At 38.9% G+C, this 26,494-nt stretch overlaps 1 protein-coding gene across 1 annotated transcript in view; it reads right to left on the bottom strand.

Annotated features, from left to right (window-relative positions):
• The window catches only part of LOC140923631 (coadhesin-like), a 30,225-nt gene extending 10,841 nt beyond the window's left edge, over window positions 1-19,384 (bottom strand). The window contains exons 1-12 of the mRNA XM_073373702.1: window positions 19,227-19,384; window positions 13,712-13,845; window positions 13,168-13,324; window positions 12,409-12,585; window positions 10,867-11,037; window positions 10,253-10,423; window positions 7,842-7,868; window positions 7,472-7,498; window positions 6,922-6,948; window positions 5,128-5,154; window positions 2,378-2,947; window positions 512-1,072 (exon numbers count right to left, since the gene is read on the bottom strand). Coding sequence (XP_073229803.1) covers window positions 512-1,072; window positions 2,378-2,947; window positions 5,128-5,154; window positions 6,922-6,948; window positions 7,472-7,498; window positions 7,842-7,868; window positions 10,253-10,423; window positions 10,867-11,037; window positions 12,409-12,585; window positions 13,168-13,324; window positions 13,712-13,845; window positions 19,227-19,317 — 2,140 coding nt within the window. The 5' untranslated portion in view covers window positions 19,318-19,384. The remainder of the gene's footprint in view (window positions 1-511; window positions 1,073-2,377; window positions 2,948-5,127; window positions 5,155-6,921; window positions 6,949-7,471; window positions 7,499-7,841; window positions 7,869-10,252; window positions 10,424-10,866; window positions 11,038-12,408; window positions 12,586-13,167; window positions 13,325-13,711; window positions 13,846-19,226) is intronic.
• Between the last annotated feature and the right edge of the window lie 7,110 nt (window positions 19,385-26,494).

Here is a 26,494-nt window from a genome sequence, read left to right as displayed (position 1 = left end):
CCCGGCCGAGATGCCCTGATAAAATTAATAGGGGCGGCTAATTTGCAGTCGCCCGTGATAACTCGAAAATTTCTGTCTTAGTGCCACAGGAACACCAGATTAGGATGCGTTCTGACAAACACGAAAAGGTAAAACTATTTCATAGTTGTTCAATTACTCCCTTCAACGGTAAATAGGGAACAGTAGAGTCCAGCTGTTCGCTCACGCGCTTGTCATGGCCAGTTGCAGCCTTCGTGGTGCCAAGTGGGAGTTCGAAACTTTGGGAGTACTAAGTGGCGTTTTTAACTGATATAATGTGATGTCATATCGTATACATGTATACATATAATGTCATATTATGTCATGCCGTAAATTTTCAATGCATTAGGAGGGGGCTTATATTCGGGGGGGCTTAGTTTGTTATTGTTTACAAGTAGGTGGGCCTATGTAACTCGGGGGTTTATAGTTGGGGGGGGGGGGGTGGTGCCTCATAAGCATCAGTTTACGGTACGTGTTTAAGTAGTAAACATACCTTGCAGTGCCTTAAACATTATGGTCTCAGCTATAGCAACTCTTCTTGCTGCGAAGTACTTAGGCACGCTTATGTAATCATCTGGACTGAAAAGTACCGTATTCATCTGTCCTCCTATTCGATCAGATTGAGTACCAAATCCAACGGACAAAATAAGAACGCCTTCTCTTCTTAATCGAGCTGTTTCGACTAAGAGAGCTCGGTCTCCGTTTCTGGCAACAGCATCGGTAAGTACAACAAACACCTTCTTAGCTCCAGGTCTTGCTTTAGCGTCAAACAGACTTCTAGCTTCCTTCAGGGCTTTTTCAAGGTCAACAGGTCCCCCAACTCGGCGGAGATTTTTCACTGCTTTAATAAGGTCATCCTGGGTGAATTTTAAATTGAACTCGGACAGCCTTGTGGTGGTAACGTTTCCGTAAACTATGACGCTGAATCCCACTTTGTCTACACCATAGCGGTCGATAATTGTGTTTATTACACTTTTCATCAGCATGAAAATCACGTTGGAATCGGCGGAGGTGGCGCTTAAGGCGAATCCAAGGTCGACAATGGGAGTGCTCACTGTAATATAAGAGGGGAATAATGTCATGAATAGTAATTTGGATATGTGTTCAACCGGCACTTCTCACAAATTTTCAGTCATCGTTGGTTTTCCATTCTGGGTGCGTTGTGATTGGATCGGATTTGAATAATGTCAAAGTGGCGTTTGTTACGCTGAAAATTAAAAAGATCTGTTTCAGCCCCAAAGTGTCAATTCAGCCCTGCAGGCCAAAGTCTGATTCAGCCTTTCCTGGAGCCCTTGGAGCACAATTTAGGCCAAAAAGGCTCAATCAAAAGGCTATTCCAGCCCACGGTAGGGCCTATTTCCACCCTAGGACCAAATCAGCCCTAGCTAATTGGACTGTATTGGCCCTTATTTAAGGGAGCCAAATTAGACTCAAAATAGGAGATGGTAGAATTTATCGCCTTGCCGTTCCCGTCCTCAAAAAACTTAAAATTTTGTCATTTCACGTCGTGGTCGTGCAGGGAAGGCCAAGAAATGTACAAAAAAGCGTGCACGTGCAAAGTTGTTGTTTGGCTGATTAAACCTATTACTTTTTGACGTTTCCGTTGCCGTCACCGTCTTGGTTTCGTAAGGTCCCTGATATTTGTTTTGAGGATCCGCGTGACTCGTGGCAAAAAATAAAGAAACAAAACAAACAACAACAAAATCGAACCCAATTGGAAAGTGGAAGCAAACTCAATCCATTTTGATCTACAAAAGGATTAAGGGAATCACAAGTGCAGTAATGCTCACAAGAATTAGACCAATAGGACAGTTCCGCGATGGCGTCATTTTACTAACACTACCAGAATCCTTCGTGTTGTTGTTTTCTTGTGCAAATTGGGGCTATTGTTTTTCAAATCCTCAGAGGGATTGACAAATTTGAACAAGAAAGCGAAAACGAAATGAATTCTGGTAGTTGTAGTCAAATGTCGTCATCGTGAAAGTGGCCAATTTCGATATTTTAAAATTCATACTTGGCTACGAGGTTTGGGGGGATAAAACAGAAGAAGTGTTTTACCCAAGATGATTTCTTTCGTTTTATTCCCCTGAGCCTTGAGTATGAAATTGTTATTCTTGGGAGTTTTATAGGTCTAACGCCACCTCAGAGACGAGGAGGAAACTAGAGCGGAAATGCGAGAAGGAAATTGGGCTGAGATAATAGATGAATTTAGGTTTCTGGGAAACTGCCCACCTACCCCTCCCTAAGTCAACATTAACACTAACTTCTGGGTTAGGGGAGGGGTAGGTGGGCAGTTTCCCAGAAACCTAATTTCATCCGCTATCTCAACCCAATTTCCTGCTCGTGTTTGATATCTTACGTCTTAGAATCCTCTCCATAATACGTTCAGCCAAAATTCCAGCATTTATGCTTGTACCAACGGATAAAACATCCAGAGGATTAGGTGATATAACAAGAAGTTCGCTCCTATTCACAGCTCCTAATGCAACCGAGATCACCAGCACTCCTTTAGGATAAATCTGCTCCTCCAAACGCTTTACAGCCGAGCTCAAAGACTCCTTCTTGTCTTCAGAATTCTTATCTGTTATAACAACCAGAACTTTCAGAGCCTTGGGACGGCCAATTGTTTCATTAAAGATTCTGAACGTTTCGTCCAGTGCGTCTTTTAAAACAGGGCCTCCAGACGGCGATCGTTGACTATTACTTATGGCAGTCTTCAGCTCATTTGCGCTAGGAGGGAAGGTGTGATTAAAATTCACCACCCTTAAGACCTGCCCACCGTAGACGATGATGCTGTAATGTATCGCAGTTGCTCCATATTTATCGATGAACTGTTTCACTGTCTCTTTCATTTTATCGTATGTTTGAAATGAATTTCTTGAAGTCGCGCTTAATGCAAAGACTAGGTCGATCAGTGTTGCGTTGGGATCTGGAGGAAAAAATATAAATCAAAATTACAATCACATAAAATTACTTCAACGAATCTCGGAACAGGTGGAAAGCTGATCACTCGAATAGATCGCTTCGTTTTCTTTCTAACTACACATTGAAGAAGAACCCGGAAAAAGAAAACCAGCACATTAAACCACGAATTACTCGTAAACTGGTTTAATCCGTACAACTGTCGACCGAGACTGCCGCTAGAAAACACATGGTCAATAATAACACTTGATCAATAAAAGGTCTTACATTTCCTTACGATTACAACGCCGAGTGATGCTTCAAGTTGCAATCCGAATTTTTAGGATATTTTGGTACTACATTAACTCTCAAAGACGCAACACCTAATTTGAACAGAATGTTCAAAAAGGTGGAAAAACTTCTTATGAGCCCTAAAATAACTCAACTGGAGTTGAAATCAGTAGGCCCCAACTGCCGAGTTAAGTCCCGCCCTGACTGCCAACTGTAATAGTTCATGGTAGTGCGAGTTCAACCCCTCGACCAAGCTTGTAAAGCCAACTTATTAACTCATTATTATTACCTGGAGTTGGACTCGGCGTGAGCGTGGTGGTATCTGTAAGGAAAGTGAAAACGTACGTAAATATATAAACTGGGCCCAGTTGTTCGAACGCCGGTTAACCCGGGGTTAAAATTTTAACCCGGCTTTCTTTTTCTTGTTATCAAAAGCATTCTCTCGGATAATTTTCTGTATTCTTTTTAGAGTATCCAATCATCAAATTGTAGGCAAAAAGAATTAAACTGAAATTGAATTTTAAGCTCTAATATCTGAGTTCAAAGTCCGCACTAACCCTGGGTTATCTTAACCCAGCTTCGAACAACCCAGCCCTGATGTATAGAGGATATTACACGGTGGCGCGAAGATATGAATTTTATTTTCGAGTGGCAAAACAATATTTTACGAAAGACCGCAGAGAGTGAGTAAAATATTGTTTTTGCCACGAGGAAGTAAAATTCATATCTTCAAGCCGCCGTACATAGACATCGATAAAATAATAGAGGGAAATTACCGAAATTACGTCATCGATAAACTCACGTGTGAGATTATGGAAAATAAACCACTCTGGTCCCGGATGTAGTTTTTATGAATTTTACGAGTGGTATATTTTCCAGTAAAACACTCGTGTCTATATAATAAAAACGGGTATTATATAAAGGCCTCAGGACAGTTACCGCCAACTGTAATAGTTCATGGCAGTGCGAGTTCAACCCCTCGACCAAGCTTGTAAAGCCAAATAATTTGCCTCCACCATTATCACAACTATTATCACTGCTATTATCTCATCATCATCATTATTATTATTACCTGGAGTTGGACTCGGCGTGGTGGCATCTGTAAGGAAAGTGAAATAGTACGTAAATATATAAACTGATGTAAACGGGTATTATATATTCTCGGTTTTCACTCACGTGAGAAAGCAGAAATAAAAATGGAAACCTTTTTGTACAGAAAGTCTAGAATCTGGGAAATGAAAGAAGATAAATACACAAAAAGCCTTGCCAAGAATCAGGTCTATGCAATAGTTCATATGCGAGATATTCGGAAAAACGTTTTACCCAAATTTATAAAGCTTTGTATGGAGACGCCATGTTTGTGTCCCTTTCAGGGGCACAAATATGGCCGCCGGAAACCAACAGAAACATCTGTTTTTTGAGTTTTCTTAGTTATTCGCGAATTCTTCGCTTGAGGAACTCATAAAGATTAAAGTAATGTTCATTCTAAGACAAGGAATGTTTAGATAGCAAAATCTCCAAAACCCCGTAATGTTTTTAACCCACATAAGAGCTTTCCCGGACGCCAGCTAAATGCCGCGTCACGTAAAAGCCTGGAGATTCAAGCGTCCTGTATCGCAAAACAAAGAACCCTTTTGAACCGACATTTTTTATGTATAAAGGTTTTAATGTGCTCTAATATCACATGAAAGTAGAAACTCAGAAGAAGCGATAGTTTCTTAGTTTGAATTTTGGTGACGTCATGTGAAAACCAAGAATAGGTCTCAGGACAGTTACAGCAGCTGTAATAGTTCATGGTAGTGCGAGTTCAACCCCTCGACCAAGCTTGTAAAGCCAACTTATTTGCCTCCACCATTATCACTACTATTATCACTACTATTATCATTACTATTATCTCATCATCATCATTATTATTACCTGGAGTTGGACTCGGCGTGGTGGTATCTGTAAGGAAAGTGAAAAAGTACGTAAATATATAAACTGATGTATAGAGGATATTACACTGTGACGCGAATCGAGTGGCAAAACAATATTTTACAAACGAGCGCAGCGAATGAGTAAAATATTGGTTTGGCCATGAGAAAATAAAATTCGTATCTTCAAGCCGCCGTCTAATGTTCTTTTTATCATATAGACAAAAAGACATCGATAAAATAATAGAGGGAAATTACCGAAATTACGTCATCGATAAACTCACGTGTGAGATTATGGAAAATAAACCACTCAGGTCCCGGATGTAGTTTTTATGAATTTTACGAGTGGTATATTTTCCAGTAAAACAATCGTGTCTATACAATAAAAACGGGTATTATATACAGGTCTCAGGACAGTTACAGCAGCTGTAATAGTTCATGGTAGTGCGAGTTCAACCCCTCGACCAAGCCTGTAAAGCCAACTTATTTGCCTCCACCATTACAGGGACCGCGCAGAGGGAGGGGCTGGGGGGCTTTAGCCCCCCCACTTTTTTGCAAGAATAAAAATAAATTAAACAAAAAATAATTTAACAAAAGTAACGGAGTGAAAAATAGCAAAAAATCGTTAATTCGAAAGTGACCACAGTTACTGGCAAAGACAAACGCGCAGATAAATAGACAGAATGAAGCATAAGTCGTTACAATTGTAAAATATTTTTTCGATTCTAACCTAGCAGAGGTAAACGTCTTTTAAATGGCCTCTTTTTCCTGGAAAAACTGTACAACGATGATGTTAATATTTCAGTGTTAACCGCCCAGATGGAAATTTTGCAAGTGCTGCTGAAGGATGGTGATTATTTTTGTTTTGACGACATCATAGTAAAAATTAACGAGCTGCCCAACCCAGAACGGGAAATGATAAAAGAAGTTATCACGTTATGTAAGCTGATTGTCGTAAATCCAGCAACCAGTGCAGCCGGTGAAAGATCCTTTTCGACTACCCGGAGGCTAAAAACATGGCTCCGTTCAAGAATGAACCAGGAACGATTTAGTAACCTGACAGTTTTAAACATACACAAAGAAAGAACGGACAGGTTTTCCACCACTGACATAGCAAACGAATTTACCGACCGCAACACAAACAGAAAGCGTAATTTTGGCACTTTTCGAGTAAATGATGTACAGTAACTTTAATATCATTAACTAAACTATTTTTAGTTACCGTTTTGTTTCGCCGTGTAAATATTTTGAGTGAATAATTAAACAATTATGGAACTCGGCTTTCGTATGATATGAAGATATACAGATCTCGGAGGGTGTTATCCACCGGGCTCAAGCCTTCGGCTTTGGCGGATAACCCCCTCGATCTGCATAACTCTTCATATCATACTCAGCCTCGTGCAATAATTGCTCAGTAATTATACAGCCTTGAGTTCAAGGCAGCTCAAGCAAAATCGTTGGATTTTTGGCTTATTTATAGTAATTAAAGGTTGATATCAGTAGTATAACATAACAATCTATGATATTTCAATTTAGTGATGGTGAATTTTCAGACCCGATAGCAACATCACTAAAGATGTGGAAAAAAATCAATAGTTTTATCGTTATTCGCATTTTCCGTCACTTTAGAGAAATTGAATAGAAATCCACAAGCATGCCCCCCCCCGCCCCCCCCCCCCCCCAAATTTTTCCTTCACGCATTCTTCTTTAGCCCCCCCACTCGAAAACTTGCTGCGCGGTCCCTGCATTATCACTACTATTATCATTACTATTATCTCATCATCATCATTATTATTACCTGGAGTTGGACTCGGCGTGGTGGTATCTGTAAGGAAAGTGAAATAGTACGTAAATATATAAACTGATGTATAGAGGATATTACACGGTGACGCGAATCGAGTGGCAAAACAATATTTTACGAACGAGTGCAGCGAATGAGTAAAATATTGTTTTGGCCATGAGAAAATAAAATTCATATCTTCAAGCCGCAGTGTAATGTTCTTTTTATCATATAGACAAAAAGACATCGATAACATAATAGAGGGAAATTACCGAAATTACGTCATCGATAAACTCACGTGTGAGATTATGGAAAATAAACCACTCGGGTCCCGGGTGTAGTTTTTATGAATTTTACGAGTGGTATATTTTTTAGTAAAACAATCGTGTCTATATAATAAAAACGAGTATTATATAAAGGTCTCAGGACAGTTACCGCCAGCTGTAATAGTTCATGGTAGTGCGAGTTCAACCCCTCGACCAAGCTTGTAAAGCCGACTTATTTGCCTCCACCATTATCACTACTATTGTCATTACTGTTATCTCCTCCTCGTCATCATTATTATTACCTGGAGTTGGACTCGGCGTGGTGGTATCTGTAAGGAAAGTGAAAAAGTACGTAAATATATAAACTGATGCAAACGGGTATTACATATAGGTCTCAGGAGAAAGACAGTTCGCGTCTTATAGTGAGGAAATGGTGGAAGCTCCTTGCCGTTTTACCAACCGGAGGCAGTGTGGTGGAGCGGATAAAGGACTGGAGTTGAAATCAGAAGGCCCCAACTGCCGAGTTAAGTTCCGCCCTGACTGCCAGCTGTAATAGTTCATGGTAGTACAAGTTCAACCCCTCCACCACGCTTGTAAAGCCAAATAATTTGCCTCCACCATTATCACTACTATTATCACTACTATTATCATCATCATCATTATTATTATTACCTGGAGTTGGACTCGGCGTGGTGGTAGCTGTAAGGAAAGTGAAAAAGTACGTAAATATATAAAATGATGTAAACGGGTATTATATAAAAGTCTCAGGAGAAAGACAGTTCGCGTCTTATAGTGTGAAAATGGTGGAAGGCGCGTTTTTGTGATCCGATAAGCTTAAGACTTGTCAGCAACATTATACATAGACAGGAGCACAAATTAATTTTTAGTGCGTCAACCGAAAAAAAAAAGATCCTTGAAAAGAAAAAAAAACATTCAATAATGTACCTGGTGTACCGGCTGTCGTCGGTGGTAGGGCTGAAGAGGAAATGAAATGAAAAAGGCATTCTTAATATACACTAACATAGCAACTAACATAACATAACATAACAACTTCATTTGAGTGTCGATGTGTTTAGCTCATACAAACTAATTGGGGAAACTAAGGAAATAGAAAAATATCAAAACACTTCGGCACGGGAATTACAACAAATAGATAAAGAAAGAAACAATAAAAAAGGAAGAAATAAATAAAAGAAATTACAAAGTTAATCACGTTAATTGATAGGTACTTTTGCGTTGTAAAATATTCGTGAAATCTAATTTCAAATTTTCATGACGAGCTCGTCTTAAATCCCATGAAATTTCACAAATCGCTCATGATATCGAATCATTAATCAGCAAATGCGATATACTATAAGTTAGTGATTCGCTTTGGTTATTAGTTTCTACAAAACAAAAAAAAATTGATGAATGAAGATGGTGCCCTTGGTGCAATATTTCCAATTACATCACCTTCAATAATGTAAATGTTAAACTTACATCACAGGGGCGGATCCAGGATTTTTTTTAGGAGGGGGTGCAGTCGTCTCTTGCTCTACTTCAACACCAATAAACCACATAGTTTTTTTTTTTTTTTTTGCAGAATACCAGTTGTATTAGAAAACCGCAAGTCATATGGGGGGGGGGGGGGGTGGGGGGTGCGCACCCCCTGCACCCTCCCCCTAGATCCGCCTCTGCATCGTATAACCCTACAGCGCAGTTAGCCTTATGTGGCTCGAGCGGCAAAAGAAACTGTGACTAATATCAGAGTTTGTTTCACATAACATACCGTAAGCTGTCGCTTATTAGCCCTGGGTTTATGCACCTTCGTTTATAAACGGAGGGGCTTATATTCGAGGGGGTTTGTAACTGGAAAGGAAAAAGTTCTTGGAAACAAGCTATAGCAGTGTTTATCACAATACCTTTTGCATTTACTGGTTTTTATGAAGTTTTGAAGCTTAAGACAATTTCCTGACTTTGTACTGCGCATCACCTAGTACGCATAATATTGCAACTTCAAAGGGAGCGGTGATTTTCACCGATCGCCTAAAAAGAGTTAATTATGGCTCCTTTTTTAGTCCTAACGCTTTTTATAGCGATTTTGATAATTCTGCTAAAAAGGTGTTTGTCTTGAAACTCGCTCCAGTTCCCTCGCGCAAAATTATCATTTGAAGTCAAAATCGTCGTTTTACGATAACACGAGAACGTTGGTGACCGTATTAACGGGGTTCCACTGTATTTAGAGCCACAAAGACGTACGAGATAACCTTAAAACCGTCCATTTTTCCACATGTTTTCTAGATCGGGTAATTTGAGGTTACTTGACTGAAAAAATAATGTCCACACAAAAAAACGGGCTTAAGGTTTTACTAAGATTGAGAGTTTTTGCTACAAAGTAAGAATTCTTTTAGAATGTTTAAGTTTGGAACAAAAACGTAACATACTCGGGCAGGGTCCACTGTTGCAGTCCAACGTTTCCCAGGCATCACCTTTACAATCAGCTCCACCTGATGAGGGGGGTGGGTTCGAACATGAACGCGTTCGATTTTGTTTTCCCCGTCCACATGAAACACTGCATTTCTCATAACGCCACGAAGACCAATTTCCATCAACTGTACAAACATATTAAAACTCTGTTAATAAATAGTATTTATTTATTGATTTCAAAATGCTAAATAGCATAACTTAAAAATTGGACAGCAATTTTCCATGGTCTTTACCCTTATCGACCATAGAAATGACGTCAAGATGTTCAAACGCAACTGGAAATACGAGCCGCAGGCGATCGAGTGGTTTTACGGGAAAGTTTTGAACGTTTCGACGTCATTTTTATGGACGATAAGAATACAGACCATAGAAAATTGTTGTCGATTTGCCATGGTGTTCACTCTTATTGACCATAGCTCTCGACCAATCAGCGCGCGAGAAATCGCTCAGTTATTGTAAAATGTGCAATCTTGTTAAATTGCCGCCACTATAGGAAATTCCAAGAACCTCAAAATTTTGGCATGAAATTCGGGGTGCCTTGTTTTAGAATTTGTTTTTTTCTTTCTATCTTTCTCACCATCCCCTCTGTAATAAACTGCACTGGTTGATTCTCCCACCTGGGCATTTTTTATCATTACACTGTCGGGTTTCCCTGTCATCCCCACTACAAGGTTGACCGTTGTGCTGCGGCTTGGGACTGTCACAACGACGGCTTCTGTGTTGTGAACCGCCTCCACAAGAGCGAGAACAGGGAGTCCAATTTGTCCAGGATGACCAATCACCATCAACTGGAGGGAAAGAAAAGATGCATCACATAATTATGTCACATGCCATTCTGTTCTTACGTTCTTTTCACTAGAACTTCATGACAAGGAATTTGAGGCTGCTACAACTTTTTGAAAGTATATGAATGCTCGACTAATATGAGACGAAGAGTTTCGGAAGCGTATTATACAAATGGGGATGAATCGCGACTAGTGCCCTTTGAAAGCGGCTTTTCTTTCCTTGTCTTTTCTACAATTCGCATCATTTGTTGTTAAAAGAAGTGCTATTCATTTATTTACTGTGAAAAAATTCAGTCTTGGATGAGATTATTAACTCATTGGTTAGCTCACTTGGTGGCTGACCGCCGACTAGGCATCGATGTTTTGATAGATGTTTCGACCGAAAGAAGTGCACTTCCAAAATTGAAAATTATTTAAATGCAACCCTTTAAAGCATGGTGACTCACCTGGGCACGGTTGGGTGTTACAATTTTCGTTTTCGTAGCTTGCTCCTGAACAGGGTTGCCCATTATTGGAGGGTGGTGGATTAGTGCAAACGCGATCTCTGACCCGTGTGCCACCCCCGCAGGACTTGCTGCAAGATGTCCAAGGGGTCCAATTCGTGTATCCACCATCAACTAAATGGAAAAAACAAAGGGTAGATTTTCAAATATTACCACGACACAAGGGTCTCAAAAAAAGCTGTCACAAAATCGATCGAAATTCAAACGGTGGAAACTGCCATCAAATTGAGAGGACCTTGAAAACGACCACTCAAAACGTTAACCCATTCACTGCCAGAGTGCTTGATGGAGTTTTGAAAGGTGACTGTAACTTTTGCGTTTGTGGACGAAATCCTACGATGTGACCATTCAAATGAAAGCTCCCTTCCTGTACTTTCACATGGTACTTTTTGTTTTCACAATGTTAAAAAATGAACTTTGGAAATCTGGTCGAAATTTGCCTTTAACTACATTTGGCAGTGAAAGGATTAAAAGAAGGTATAAATAGCCAAGCATATATGAACGAAGGCGCGGATGGACGAACTTGAAGAAGATTAGAACGGATTGCAATTGTGCTTTTTCAAAACCTGTTTGGCTAACAGTTTTTCAAAGTTCATTTATGTTGTTTGTGATGATTGATCTAATGATTGGGAGACATAATTGTTTAACATAAAGCTGTGATTTCGACATTTGCCAGTAATTTCTCTGCTAACGTTACGTTCCATTGCGAATAAGGACGTGTAATAGAGAGGAGAAGTGTGACGTCACGTTACCATGGTAGCACAATTTTTGCATCACAACAACAGGAAACTTAAGCAACGAAGATGGCGACAGCAACGAGAACGGCGAAAAAAAAAGTTTAAATAGCAAAACAACAACTTTGCACGTGCATCACGCTTTTTTGTACATTTCTTGGCCATCGTTGGAGGACTACGAAGTGAAACTTCCTAATTTCATGCGCCCGCTTTATAAAGTAGGTGAACACAACACAAAAATTTTCTTTTTCTTTTTCTTAACTGAAATACGGTCCTTTCGGATTTAATCCCAGAAAATTTCGGCAGCATTCGATAAATTAATTCAAATCGAATAAGATCGAGGGAGTCTGAAACAGTGTAAATTCACTTTTTAAGTGACGTTTTCGGTTTGTTGTCATCCAGAAATTTTGCTACCATGGCAACATGACGAAACGACTTCTCGTCTCTGTTGACAATACAAGACAAAACTGAACTACACAGCAGTGACACAACCCTTTTGACGTAGTAAAGTAACATGTAAATATCAATCCCTGGAATGACCATCAAAGGTGCATTAATAGGTTTCAGTGAGATGTCCATAGTTGCAATAAACTACGTTGTGTGTCCACCTTCTAGCTTTTCTCGCTTTTCTCTAATTTGATGTTCAGTTTGATTTTCCATGCAGAAAATGTTAAATTCAAAACAATATGAAAAAGAAAGAAAAAAAAGAAGAAAAAGAAAAGAAAGAAAACTGAATGATAATTGCACTGACCACTACAATTATTGCGACATTTAACGTCCTCACTGGAGTGACCAAGGCACCGTGTCCCATTAAATGCAGGTGCGGGATTTGTGCAATTTCTTGATCGAGTCTTGAACCCACCGCAAGCTTCAGAGCACCCAGTGTATGGAGTCCACTCTGACCAGTTACCGTGCACTGGATCAGGTTCTGCGAAAGAAAGAGACTTAAGCCTAAGTATCATTCTTCTTTGGTGGTGGTGGTGTGGTGGTGGTGGGGGGCGGGGGGGGGGGGGGGAGGTTGGGTTAGGAGAGAGAAGATTTGAGATTTGAGATTTGAGATTTGAGATTTGCTTTTCCCTCGCTCTCTTCCCTCCCCAAACAACTTCGGCGCTATACACACGCCTTTTACTCACTCAGGCTAACGAGAGTTAAGTTTGTATATAGCTGATTCAATAAAGTTTGCTCTGGGAAGCTATTGGTTGGCGGGTCACTCAACCAAATCATTGCATTGTTCCATATACCCAATGCCCAATTACCAATGATCAATTTATTACCAAAGCAACCTTTTTTGATTTAGCTGTAACCAAAACATACGAAATGGGCGCGGGAATACAGGTCAAAGCCTCATCATGGGATGTGATTTACACTGTGCTCTAATCTTTGAAGCTTAAATTGCGGTTTGCAAGATTCTAGACGTTCGTGTTGCTCGATAGGCATTCCGAGATAACTTAATATGTGCATGTGTAAAGAGCACAAGAGGGCAAGATAGAATAACGTTTTTCTTACGTACCGATTTGGCAGCTTTGTACATCCACCCGCATACAAAGGTGATTATTGTGCTGTATCATGGGCTCGACTGGTATAAATTTCACATAACGAGCTTGCACCGGATTTGAAAGGTCTGTGCTTTCAACTGCATCTCCATCAAACCAAGGTCCCCAGAAGTACTGTAAGAAACAGAGAGGAAGACAAAATGTATCTGATGATCTTCTATCGTTAAATAGAGTGGTTTTCGTTTGAGTGTCGTAAAACCAAAACCAAAGTAATTACTCTGGCCAATCACATAGGACACAGACAATACATTGAACCAATCAAAACTTGAAGTAATTACATGTGGCTGACGCAAAGCGCGGGAAAATGCATGCGAGCGCGTCACAATTGGCTTTGGTCTTACTTCTGATTGGATGAAAAGGTGGCGCGAATCTTTTAAGCCAATCGCATCGTGTAGAAAGTGCAAAACCAATTACTTTTCGACAGTCAAATGAAAACCGCTCTAAATTTTGCTCTAAACAAAAACAAACAACTAAACCACAACGATTAACGAAAACCCTTACCTGCGGACGTCCACCTTCTTGGATAAACTGATAGTTGACACCATTTGTACTTATTTTAATGTGATACTGAGTGACTGATTTCTGAGTATTTGGTTTTCCTTGAACTAGAATGCGGTCCATAGACAAAACAAAACCTAAAAGTGGAAAGGAAGCGTATAAACGAAAAGATGACCGAAGGAAAAAAAAACAACGATTAAAAGATGAGAAAAAAAATATAAAATATGATAAACCGCGCTTGGAGATAGGATTAGACTTATGAGATGAGATAAGCCAGATGAAATGATTACTTGAGATCACATGAAATAAGAAAATATAGAATTAAAATAGAATAAGATAATATGAGGAAGAAGGTGGACGTAGAAATGATAGAAGAAAAAGATACAATTGTTGCTCTGAGAGACGTTGTTAATTATACTCTCGACTGTTATACACCTGCCTCAGTTTTAGTGCTAATTTATTCAAATTTGATTTGTGTTACAAAGAAGGAAATCTGTCTAAAAGCTAGCCTTTCGCCCCCGATAAAAATGGTTTAGACGAGTGCGCGAGGTCAGCTGCAACGCAGGCTACATGTTAGGGAATCCGGGATATTTTTTCTTGTGGAATCCGGGAAATTTTGCTTATAGAATCCGGAAACCCGGGTTTTGGAATCTGGAATACAGCTCAAGGAATCCGGAATCCCACTGCCGATTGGAATCCAGAATCCAAGTTCTACTGACAAATACTGGAATATAGTACCTGGAATCCGGAATACATGGGGTGAAGCCTTAGAACAGGCCTTTTCCGAGATGCCTCAAACCTCTGTTTTAAAAGAGGCTAAGTGGGAAGCCATTGATGAGAAAATGATTCCTTCTTCTCATGCAAATAAAACTCATTTTCCCAAGAAAGGTTTTGTGCCTAACCTCGCTTTGAAAGGGAAACTTTCTGGGGCGGCTCGGAAATGGCCTAATAGCTCTGCGACGAGCAAGCAAATCCACAACCACATCATGGCACCGAGGGGAATTGTTTTTTAGTCCACTACCCCTGCCCCCTTCGGGATATTTCTTACAGTGTACCGTTTGCGCCACAAATGGGTTCTACAAGCTAAAGTGACTTAAAAATTATGGGATATTCGCTTTAAACACTTCTCTGTCACATGACTGACACCACATTTACCTAAATCGACTGTAAGGTATTGGTTGAGATTTATGTCTCGAGAGCACCACACGTCATTTCCACCAACCACAGGGATTCCAGGTCCTTCACTGCTCGATGATGCAGAAAAATCTGAATTGGCATTGATCAGGGAGGAGCAAACGGGTGCAGATGTTGGGGATCCTGTGGAATAGACGCAGAGGTTCAGTGCCAGAAGCAGTGGTAATAGAAAGTACAGTCTTTTTCTTTTATTCTAGCTTACAAGTTGAGGATTTATTGTAAGGTATAAGTATACCTTATGAACTTGATAAACGTGGTTTAATTCAAGAATAGGAGTGATTTATCAAACATACATAACATAAACAGCGCTGAAAACTGGGCCTTGATAGTTTCCACAAGCTAACGCGGTACCAAAAAACTCAACTTTGGTTTTTCAGATGAAAAACACAATCTAGGCATTAATTTCCATTGCATCTTTTATTAGAATCACTATTTATTATCATTAATATTATTAGCATTGTTACTCTTATTATTTATTTATTTTTATCCTCATAACCTATTTTTGAAAACCCTCGAAAACACTTCCGTTCAAGCGTAATTCATTTTGTTCACCTCAGTTTCTAGTGCCCAATAGAAGGTAATTATTGTTAAAGTATATATCCGCGTTGAGACGTGCAACTTCCTAGGCATTTCATATCTTTTTCGTTGGATTTGTGCAAGTATTAAATCTCTGGTTTGCTCGTGTAATTGACTATTCATTCAAAAAGCACTCTAAGTAAATGAGTAAATTTTTGGCGATAAGAAGCATAAATTAACCCACTGGCGTGTCGACACCAGTCGATGTGTTTATCAATGATAAGCTCGTTTGGACTTCTACATGTAGCAGAGGAGTTATTTGTGACCGTGATTGCAGTTAAAATTTTCAGGTATAAATATAGCGCGATTGGCCTTTGCTTACTTTAGAATCGAATATCATGAACATGACCGATCAAACCGTCATGCGATCTTGTTACAAACCTGATAAGACATTATCCAATGCTCGGTGGGAACGAACGGGCGACGCATTCCCCCGGGGGGGGGGGGGCACTTGGGTATTTTTTGGGTGGGTATGTGCCGCCCGAGACTCCAAATTGGCACCCCGTTCTAGAAAAGATTTCCCCTAAAATTGATACCCCTTTCTAAAAATGGGCCAATTTTTTATACCCCTTTCTAGAATTCGCCCTAAAACTGATACCCCTTTCTAGAAATGGGCCAATTTTTATACTCCTTTTTAGGGTGCGGCAAGAGTACAACAGTTTGCTTGTTAACGCATTGAACCGTATTTTTAAAAGCAATCTGTCCTTGAATACTTTCAAATGGCTGCTTACAAAAGTGGAGCTTTCGTGCGTTCGAAATATTATACCCCGTTCTAGAAAACGCCTCTGAAATGGATACCCCGTTCTAAATCAGGAGCTTCAAAATCACGACCCCTTTGGGCGGCACATACCCGTATAGGTTATGTATGGGAGTGCCCCCCCCCCCCCTCGGGCGCATTCCGAACCGAGCGAAGCACCAAGCGCTGTCTGCGTTAAATATGTTGCGTAACAGAAATGCTGACCAGGTTTGTAACAGGATCGAAAGACGGTTTGATCGTTCATTTTAAGTAACAAAGGCGAACTGTGCTTTGAACTGCAATCAACGTTACAAATAACTCCTATGCTCCCTGTGGTTGTACAAGTTGGTTTACGGTTCAATTCACGGGACGTGACGCGACTGCTGGGGCCAATGACGTCATTCCGAATAGCAGCTAGTGTGGATTTTATCAAAACTTGGACTTAAAAAAGCATATAGGTACTGTAATAAAACTTAGGGTTTTCCTTGTCTTTTGTCGTTACGATTTCAAAAAAAAAAAATGCTTTTATTGCTGTTCCCCAGACATTTGTTCCACAAAAGACCTCGTATTTTTGACTTACAAAAGGATGGAACCACACGTTGCTTATGATCTGATGTGGCAAAAATTGCCACCCATTGTCACTTAAGTGCGCCAAAATATATCTGATAAATACAGTAAACCAGTGCTTAAGGGGTGGCCTTTTACATCAGTCATTCGAGGTTTAAAACCTTAACAGTCTAGTAAAGGACGTTAACTCATGAACTTCGCTTGATAGAAGGCGTGCCTTCTACTTACTTTACTTTGTTTTTGTTTTTTTCTTTTTCGCACTGAATTTATTTCTTTGTATCTATGTTACTTTCTAAAGACCCGACTTCAGCTGCAAATACATTGCGACAGTTATTTAAACGGAGTTTAGCCCCTGTTTAACAAAATCGCGTTCCAGCGCATCAGTTTGCCCAAGACTGTTATCTAAACTCCATTTGTCGTGAACAATTTCAATAAAGCCTACAGCGTCGACTGGAAAAGCATTTGTTTTCTTAAAGTTAACCCACTAAGAAAAAGATCTGGAGGTCCAATGATTTCTTAAAACGCGGCCTAAGTTAGACTTCGTTTAAATAACTGACCCTTCTTGTGTTGGCCAAACTTTTACAATAGTGTTAGGTTAAGGGGGCATTTCGGTCGTTTTTGGGGGGGAAATAAGGTTAATTTCAGAAGGAAGTATAGTAAGGTAGAAAAAGCGCACGCGAAAACCAGTCAGTGGCTAATGAGCTCAGAGGCACCTTGTGGTGGTGGTGGTGGTGGACTATCTGTTATTTATCTAGTACTTATTCCATTCATCCCCCAAATGCAATATTAACCCTTTTCCCGTAATTTCTAACACCCCTCCCCCAATTTTTATTCTTTAAAATTGTCCAAAAATTCTCAAATATTTATTGTATTAATGACTACGACCTTATGATACCATTTTTTGACTGAATGAAGTCTTGGCTACATTAGGAAGGAAAGTGGGCAGAAATAAACGAAAAACAGACAAGAATCCCCCTTAACCCTTTCACTGCCAATTGTGGCCAAAGGCAACATTGAACAAAAATTCCCAAACTTCATTTTGTAAAATTTTGAAAAACAAATAGTACCAAGTGAAAGTACAGGTAGAGAGGTTTCATCTGAATGGTCACAACATAGGATTTCGTCCACAGACTCAAAAGTTAAAGCCACCTTACAAAACTCCTCTATTCACTCTGGCAATGAAAGGGTTAAATCAGCTTTTATCGGAGTGCTCTATAGAGAACACTTTAAATCCTTTTTGTATCAACAAACAAAATATTGCTCGTCTCCCAAGTGTAAATAATATGTCAATCAATAAGAAGTTTTAAACTGCACTTCGCGAAAAGAATAATGCTTATAGAAATAATGCTTGAAGAAAAGACCGAAATTTATTGCTAAAAATATACATTTTTTGTTTCGTTTTGTTTTCTTCCTTTTTGCAAATTAAATGATTATATCTTTTCTCTCTTCCTTTTTTATTTGAAAAAAAAAAAAAAGAAATGTGTACTGTAACAAATGGTCTGGGAAGTTAACCTCATAGCTTTGCAATATTGCTAAGTAACTCTTACAGAGGATATTTCTCTATCCCTTTCGTTTTAAAAGCGCTCTCAAGAGAAGCAATATCAATGCAAGAGACCAACACGACGACTGAGGAAAATTGTTGAGGTAAAATCAAGGTTTCCTTTATTTTAAGTTGGCAACATACAGGAAAAGTTCAAGGAAAAAAAACAAATCGAGCAATCAACTACAAACTTTCAAACCTTCAGGCAGTTTCTTCGATCAAAAAACGAGACGAGTATTTTGAGCTACGATAATGATTGCAGTGGTTTAATGGAGTGATAATATCGCGGCAAGAGTGTGATTAAAACGTTTAGGTATTTCTTATGTTCTATTTAATCAAATAATTAATGACTCCTAGAATCAAACTTACAAATTAGCACAGGAAATGTACTCATGGTTTGGAGACTGAATGTAAGTTTCTTTCTCATATCCTTCGAAAGTTCCTTAGGATTCGCGTCGAATGTTTTAGTCTGATGGAATCTAAACGAATAATAGAAACTGTCTGGAGAGCTACTTTCAAGGTTATTTGGATAATTTGCAAAAACTATCATAGAAAACAGTTCCTCAATTTCCAATGTGTTTCATTTCACAAAGAATACGAGATTGATTTGAGCACCTTGAGAATTACTTTGGCAAAAATTCACATCAAACGAAAAGGCGTTACGTTCCTTCAAGAATGATGTGCTCAAATTAACGTCCTTGGGATAAACACTGTTGTAAAAGTTAATTCTTGGAAAAAGCTAATTTCGATACTAGTTTGCATCTTAGATGGTGTAAGTCGTTTTAAAGGAAAATCCGTTTGGTCAATAATTTACTTTACCCTTAAATGAAGTAGGATAGTCAAAAAATTAAAATAAAATGGATATGAAAAAAATAAATTATGGAATAAAAAGCAGATGACTATACCTCCTCCATACGGGTAATACGTCCCTGTTGCCTCCAATGCTAAAATTGAAAACATAAAGACTAACAACCATTCCCTGGTGTTAAGAGACATCTTCAGTGGAATGTAGTTCAATCCAAGATAAAAAGAACGCTCTTCCACAGAGGTCCTCAATCTCTCCTTTTTGATAGTGCTAATACTGGAATCCTTAAATGGACAGTATTAGAACATCCTTTGTTTTGGGGGAAAAAATGTAATGCCCTAAATTGAGTGGAAATTGAGTGACGTTCATAACGTGACGTCATATCCTTTAGGGGGACTTAAATCGATACTTTATTACTTACTTTAAGGCCGAATGGCTAACGAATTTCGTTTTTCCGAAAAACTGCGAAGAAAAAAAAAAAGAGGCAAAGCATATTTTTCAGAAGAAGGAAGCATGCAGAAGCCTTTTTGGATTCAAGTTACGTCTATGTCCTCCAAAGCTAATATGCCCTTAATTGCTTTTAATTCATTGATTGGTGATACCTTTTGTCTATTAAGAATGACCCGTCAACGACAATTAGCCATTAACTTAAACAATGCTTTCTACAAATTCGATGTTTTATTCAAGAAGAATGGCCCTTGATATAGTAAAAACTAACATTAGATGTAGAAATATACGAGCTCCGACGCTTGGAAGCTGATAAAATCTGATAAAGATGTACCCGTTCCGTTTCTAAAACAACAGATCAGATTTCAAACGTCGTGTGCCGTGAGGGTGCATGGACATAAATCGTTGCGTGAAGGTTATGAAATACCGTCCAATATCGTGCATAAGTTTCTCGTGGGAAAGATCTCGAGACGCTTTGTTAAAGTTTTCTAGATTCTACAATTAAAAACGTTTCGTCTTAAGCTTTTTGTTCACAAAAACGTTTTTGCTCAGCTCCATGACGTTTCGTGGGAAAAATCAGACAGAACGTGCTGCGACCAGTGTCGTTATCGTTCACGCAAGATTGATCACGAGTGCTTTGAAAGCTAACGCATGCCTTATATCATTCTAAGCTCTACCAAGAGCCTACTAGGAGCGTCTCATTAGGGTTGTAGCTTTGACGGTTGACGGTTATTTTTTTCCACTTTTGACGGTTAAGGGTTAAATTTTACAGATTTGGACGGCCGACGGTTATTTGGTACTTTTAGTGGAAATTTAGTCCAAGAGTTTAAGTACATATTAACTTCTGTATAAATTAGCATTTACTGTTGTAATAAGATTTTCAGATACATTGTGTATAAGTAAGGTGTATGGTCTTGTAATGTCTGGAGAGATTATGTTTGAGAACTGGGAACAGTTTTTCCAGTTTAGAGATTCTTCAGGAGCCGAAAGTCCGTGAAGATCGGCTGAAATAGGGAAATTTGAAGTGAATTGAGACTTTTCGACCAATAATATTAATCTACATTTTTGACGGTTGACGGTAAAAAATAAACTTTTTTGACGGTTAACGGTTGAATTGTGGGTCGTTTGACGACATGCTGTTAACCACACAACTTTTTTTAGGTCTTTTCCTTCTAATTATGGGTTCAATCACTTCGTTAAAATTCTCAGATATGAGCCAGTTGGCATGACATTTTTTTTTTTTTCTTTTCACGTGAATCCTCGTCAATACAACATGTCTAACTATTAAGTAGATTAAACTACAAGCATTATATCTCTGATAACTATGCATCGTTAGCCCCTTGTTCTCGGCTTTGAGAAAATCTACGTTTTGGTATGTACAATTTTTTTCCTCTTCGTTGTTTTAGAGCACCTAACTGTTACTAACATTTGCTGCTTCGTCATGGACTAAATAGCTGATCTAAAAGCAATATTTCTAAATCTTACAGTGACAAATATATTCTCTTTTAGATTTTTCTCATGTTAATTCTCGTCCTTCATTTTTCACCTGACTACTTTTCCTTTAACTGAAACGCAAAGGTTTTGTTGTTGTTGTTTAAATTTTCAACAGTAACACTAAATAAAACCGTTTAAAGACAAGGCCCACATGAACAGATCATTTTCTTTGTGTGTCCCTATAAAATGGTTAAAAAAAAGACTTATGCAATACTAGTAGAGCTCGAGTACACCAATTTCATTCGCTAATTTTGGTTTAAGGCCCCTCGCGTTAAATTACATTAAGACGGGTGGGGACAGTGGCGGATCCAGGGGAGGGGTTCGCGAGGCCCGGGCCCCCCACCTTAATTTTTCACGAGCCTTTATCTTAGGGCTGGATCCGGCACTGGGGAACAACCATTGGGTTACGAATTTTTCGGAGAGTAACGCTGGATCCCGTGGCTGAAACACAAGGTTTACAATATCTTTTATTCAACATTTACAAATTCTATAATCCAGTCGCATTTACACTTATCTTTCCTGAGTAAGAAACTTGTACTAATGCGAGATATTCTTTCACTGACTAGAGGAACGTGTTTGTGTTTGAGTTCATCAAGAAAACGTATGTCTTATTCTCCAATTTCTTCGACCAGGTCTGTTATTTGGAACGTTTTCCGTGTCAACGGAATGAAGACTTACTTTAATAATCAACTGAATGCAACGTCTGAACAAAAAAAAAAAGTCGTTGGCGTTTCGCTTTAAATTGCTTCGCTTTCCTTTGCAATTATTCTAGCATTTCCTTATCTCGATATCCCCATTGAAATAAATGTTATAAACACTCCTCATATATCGAGGTTCTAAAGTCTGTCTAAACAGTCGCCCAATATTTAATTAATGGTTGAAAACTCTTGCCCTCAAATTATCCTGTGTCTTTTATTTAATAAACGCAGCAAACGAAAGCATTGGAAACTCAAGAGGTCGTTCGTATATGTAGACTCTGCCGGGTTGTATAGACACGGCAAGATACAACTAACTCTGACAAAAACTTTCAAGAAACAACAACGGAAGAAACTCCAATTAGAGTAGCGGGGGTCTTTTAGTTTGCCTGGTTTACACAATTCTTACTTCCTCTCGGCAAGATTTTGGCCGCCGAGATCTCGATCAAAATTTTGTACGGCTGGAAGACAGAGACCTTTAACTCGAAGCTGTGATTTTATCATTTACAAGCCAGTAATTTCTTAAATTTTCTAGCGAATAAAGATGCATCATAACTGGCATTTTAAAAAGCAGTGACACAGTCCCTTTAATTGACCCATATCAAAAGCCATATGTGATCTCTTGACCCATATCCAAATTTTTTGTGCAAATATATTCCTTCTATATCCGTTTGAGTTCTAAAGCCAATGCAATCACGGAAACGCGCTAGGCTATGTACCAGAGATTTTTCGCGGATTTTTATCTTTATTTAATTATTTAATTTTTACTAAACACCTAGATCAGCCAGAATTCATAGTTTTCCACTAGCTATTCAATGATTCTTGAGTTTTAGCCCCTGAGCCAGTTGCACTGGTCCCTAGTTTTGACGCCATAACTAAAGTGGGGTTGGTCATTTAAAGCAAAAATGCTAGTTTTTTTGGTAACTTTGTGCATAAAAACCTTATGAAAACAGAGCAAGGGAAAAATTAATCAAGGTACATTTTAAACCGATATAATAAGCCTAAAAAATAATAAATTTTCGTGGGATATGTGATCGAAACAGAACTTTAAAAAAAGCTGAGATGGCGGCTAATATGGCGTACTGCCATCGCTTTGCAAAAAATAATGACATAGCAGAAACCCAACCCTCCCCCTACCTCAAGACCCTTTAACTTGACTTGATATACATGTACACGCAATCCCCCCCCCCCACCCCCATGAAAGGATCAGCAGGAAATGTGGCAAATATTGCATCTATTTCATATATACATGTATCCCAGCTTAGTGCTGTGATTGTTCAGCGAAACAAACTTTCTTTTCTCGATCTTAAATTAAGCGTTGAAGAAATTTGTACTTCGCGTGTATTTTTGGCAACAATATTCTTCAATCAACTAGAGTGAATTTGTAATAAATACACCCCTTCCGGTGTCTGTTCTGTATGCATAATTAAGGACGTGGAAACCTTCTTTTATCTGGCCAGAAAAGGAAAAAAAATTGTGTCAATTTTATTGCTTCTAAAAAAATATTGGAAGCAAGTGAGCGTGATCAGAGATATCAGATTTTAGTTTCATACCCAGTGGGTGTTTGGTCTAGCTAACAGTTCATTTTGTTTCTCAATAATCTCAATCTCTGATGTCGATGAGATTCATGCAAAACAACTATGACTAACTACAGTAGCAGTATAAACATTATCACTACCTACAATACACATGAAATGTACAATGAGATATGGAGGGGTGGTTGTGGGGAAAATGGTCACTGTCCACAGGTGTGGACAGTGATACATTCATGTGTTGTAAAGACAGAGCACCGTATTATGCATGGGGGCTGGGAGGGTGTGTTAATGAATGCCCTCTGAGATGTTGTGGGATATCTATTGTTATGAAAATATTCGCTTTATTTACAGTACTGAGAATAGTTTCAGAGACGATGTTATGTGATACAGTGTATACTAAGCCACGAAGAACAAAAATTTGACGTCGGAAACCTCATCCCAATCAAAGCTGGTTCCTTTGATTAACTACACTGTATTTGGCCTTATTATCATTGTTACTACTATCTGAGAAGCTATAAGACACAATCTGTGACATCGCAGACACAGATACATTAAACTCAAATTTGGGTCAAAAATGAGCTGAAATTATAACTCAAGCATCCTCATTCACATGTCTCTAAAAGAAGGATTTATTTAATGGCAAACTGGTTGGCTCAGTTGGGAAAGCGCAGGTCTGCTGAGTGGGAGATGACAGGTAACCAGGGCCGGATTAACGCTCAGGGTCTTTAATTTTAAAACTGAAAAGAAAGTGCTCACCACGGTTTGAAAAGAGTGGGGGACGTAGACCCCGGTGGTGTAGCAAACCTTTCCTGGGCTAGGTGGCTTATCAGTAAAGATCGGAGATCTTAATATAGGCCAGGATAACCTCCTTTAGGTGTAGTAATGGTGATATATGTATAGGTGAACTCCTTCTTAAAGAAAGTCAACCATATCAATACCAGGTTTTGAAAAATTATTCCAGAGCACATCAGGTTTACACAAAAAGTCTTTTCTTTTTTCATACTGCAGTCCTGGTTTACACATTGATTTTTCCCATCATATTTGAAGGAAAAAAATTCTCCTGAGGCCATCCTAATTTTTTTTCTCTGTTTAGCGTCATCCATCCAACACATATTTTTGGCATTTTCAAAAGAAAAAAAAAAGAACAACGCAGTTAAACTATTTTTCAATTTAAATAATTCTTTTAATCTGGAAAATGAGCATGGCAACAGTTGCTGAAAAGTGAGGGATGCTGGTATGTCGCAAAGGAGTTTTGGTGGTTGATCCATTTTTCCCACATTGTCTTAATTTTATTAAAATAACATCAATTTCCGCCATATTGATTTTGAGTCCATGTCTAGTTGTTTCTAGGCTCTACAGCAATGAATCTAGGGTACCACGCCTCCTATTTCGAGACTTCTTGTGATTTATTTTAGGGTTTTTTTTTTTTTGATCCGACCGACCGACACACCCAATATCAGGAAATGCATTTGACGCTAAACAAAAAAGGGGATGGCCTAAAAGTAAAAGTGGTGGGAAAAAAAGGGATGGCCTAAAAGTAAAAGTGGTGCCAGTAACAGTACTGACCTTCTGGTCAAGCTGTGCCTATCGATAAATGAATAGGTAATTTTAACAATTAAAAGAATAAATAAAAGAACAACTAATAAAGATCCAAGCATGTGTCTAGTGGCCACTGACAACAGATTAAAACTAAAGAAGAACTATAAAATCAACACCCCAAAATGTTGAGAGGGTCAGTTATGGAAGGTGTTGTTCACAAGACACTTTTACCGTAGGGTTTAAAAACTGGGACAATCTATTGTGGTGTTTTGGGTAGGTGGTCGCTCCACAGCTGTATGTCATATCAATGTCTCTTCCCACAGTGGCAGACATTTGTTTTTCTACTGCTTAGGCCCACGCGATTGACTAATTTAAGTCAGCCAGTGGTTTTCAATTAACTTTGTTCACTAAATGACTTAAAATACACCTGATCACGCTAGATTTACAACTTTAAAACCGGTCCCAGTGTCAAAACTCTATCCACAATGGCAGAAAGCGCACCTTGGAGTTAAGAGGATAGCCGAATTCTAATACCATACCTCTTTAAATTACGTAAATACGAAAGACTAAAGACAGGATATTTCATAGACAAGAATTAAGGTTAGAAATTTGACCTCTATCGAAACTGTCTGTTATTATTTCTCGAATATGCGTACGTATTGTAGCTGTCTTTGTCGTTAGAAGCAACTCTCAAACTGCCTTCTTCCTGCTTCTTAACATGAAGGCTCGTTGAATTTTAAAATCGTTAGGCTTATTTCAACGTGACAATGTCTGCACACTCAAGACTAAATTAAACTTACTTGTTTATTTCGAAGGCACAGCTCCACAAGCGCTTCCATCGCCTCTCTCCGATTTCACCAAACACACATAAGACAGTATGGCTAAAAATCATGAGTGCCGACTTTGAAAAGCCATTTCTCGAGCCAAAATACGGTCCAACCTAGGAAAACTTTTTACCATTTTTGAATCATGGCGGTGCATTTTATACTACGTGCATGCGCAGACGTGATTTTTGTCCCAGATCCCGCGCGTGGTCGTCTGTCTCTGATAAAATACCCGAATAGCTAAAATTGAAGCCGAACTAACCTGAGATCAGGCCCAATTTTAGCGGTTCTCATACATTCTCTCTAACGGCTACCGCTAACCTCGCCCGCCGGAATGTTATTTTCAAAGCGAAACAAAGAGAGAGCCTGATCTCAAGTTAAAGCTGAACCGACCAGTTCGAAAAAAAAAATGTCTACACTCCTTTGAAGTTTGGCTTAGCCTCGAAATATTCTGGAGGTGGGTTTGGGTTTTCTGCAACAGTGTGCGGAGGAGACAGAGTAAAGTATCAAAACTGCTTTCCATTCGAGTCAGGCATGTTTTTAGGCGTGGTTGTGAAATTCAAAATAAGACTTTTTTGAGTTAGTTTTTGATATGTTTCAGCAATGACAAATAATTCATGTATGTGAAGACTATTAATTTCATTTATCTGTTTTATCTAATTTTATTATTTTATACGCGAAGGTCTGGAAGTCTCGACTTGTAAACGGTATTTTAGGAATTTTGGGGTTTTTATGGCCTGTGACCAGAAAAAGATTGGACTCGCTTAAAAATGCGTTTGAGAAGATATTGCCAGGGGCAATTAGTAAAAGGTATTGCTAACATCAAATAAGCCA

This window comes from Porites lutea, chromosome 13, assembly GCF_958299795.1.
Source record: "Porites lutea chromosome 13, jaPorLute2.1, whole genome shotgun sequence".
Taxonomy (NCBI): domain Eukaryota; kingdom Metazoa; phylum Cnidaria; class Anthozoa; order Scleractinia; family Poritidae; genus Porites; species Porites lutea.
This window is presented reverse-complemented; position numbering and strand designations above follow the sequence as displayed.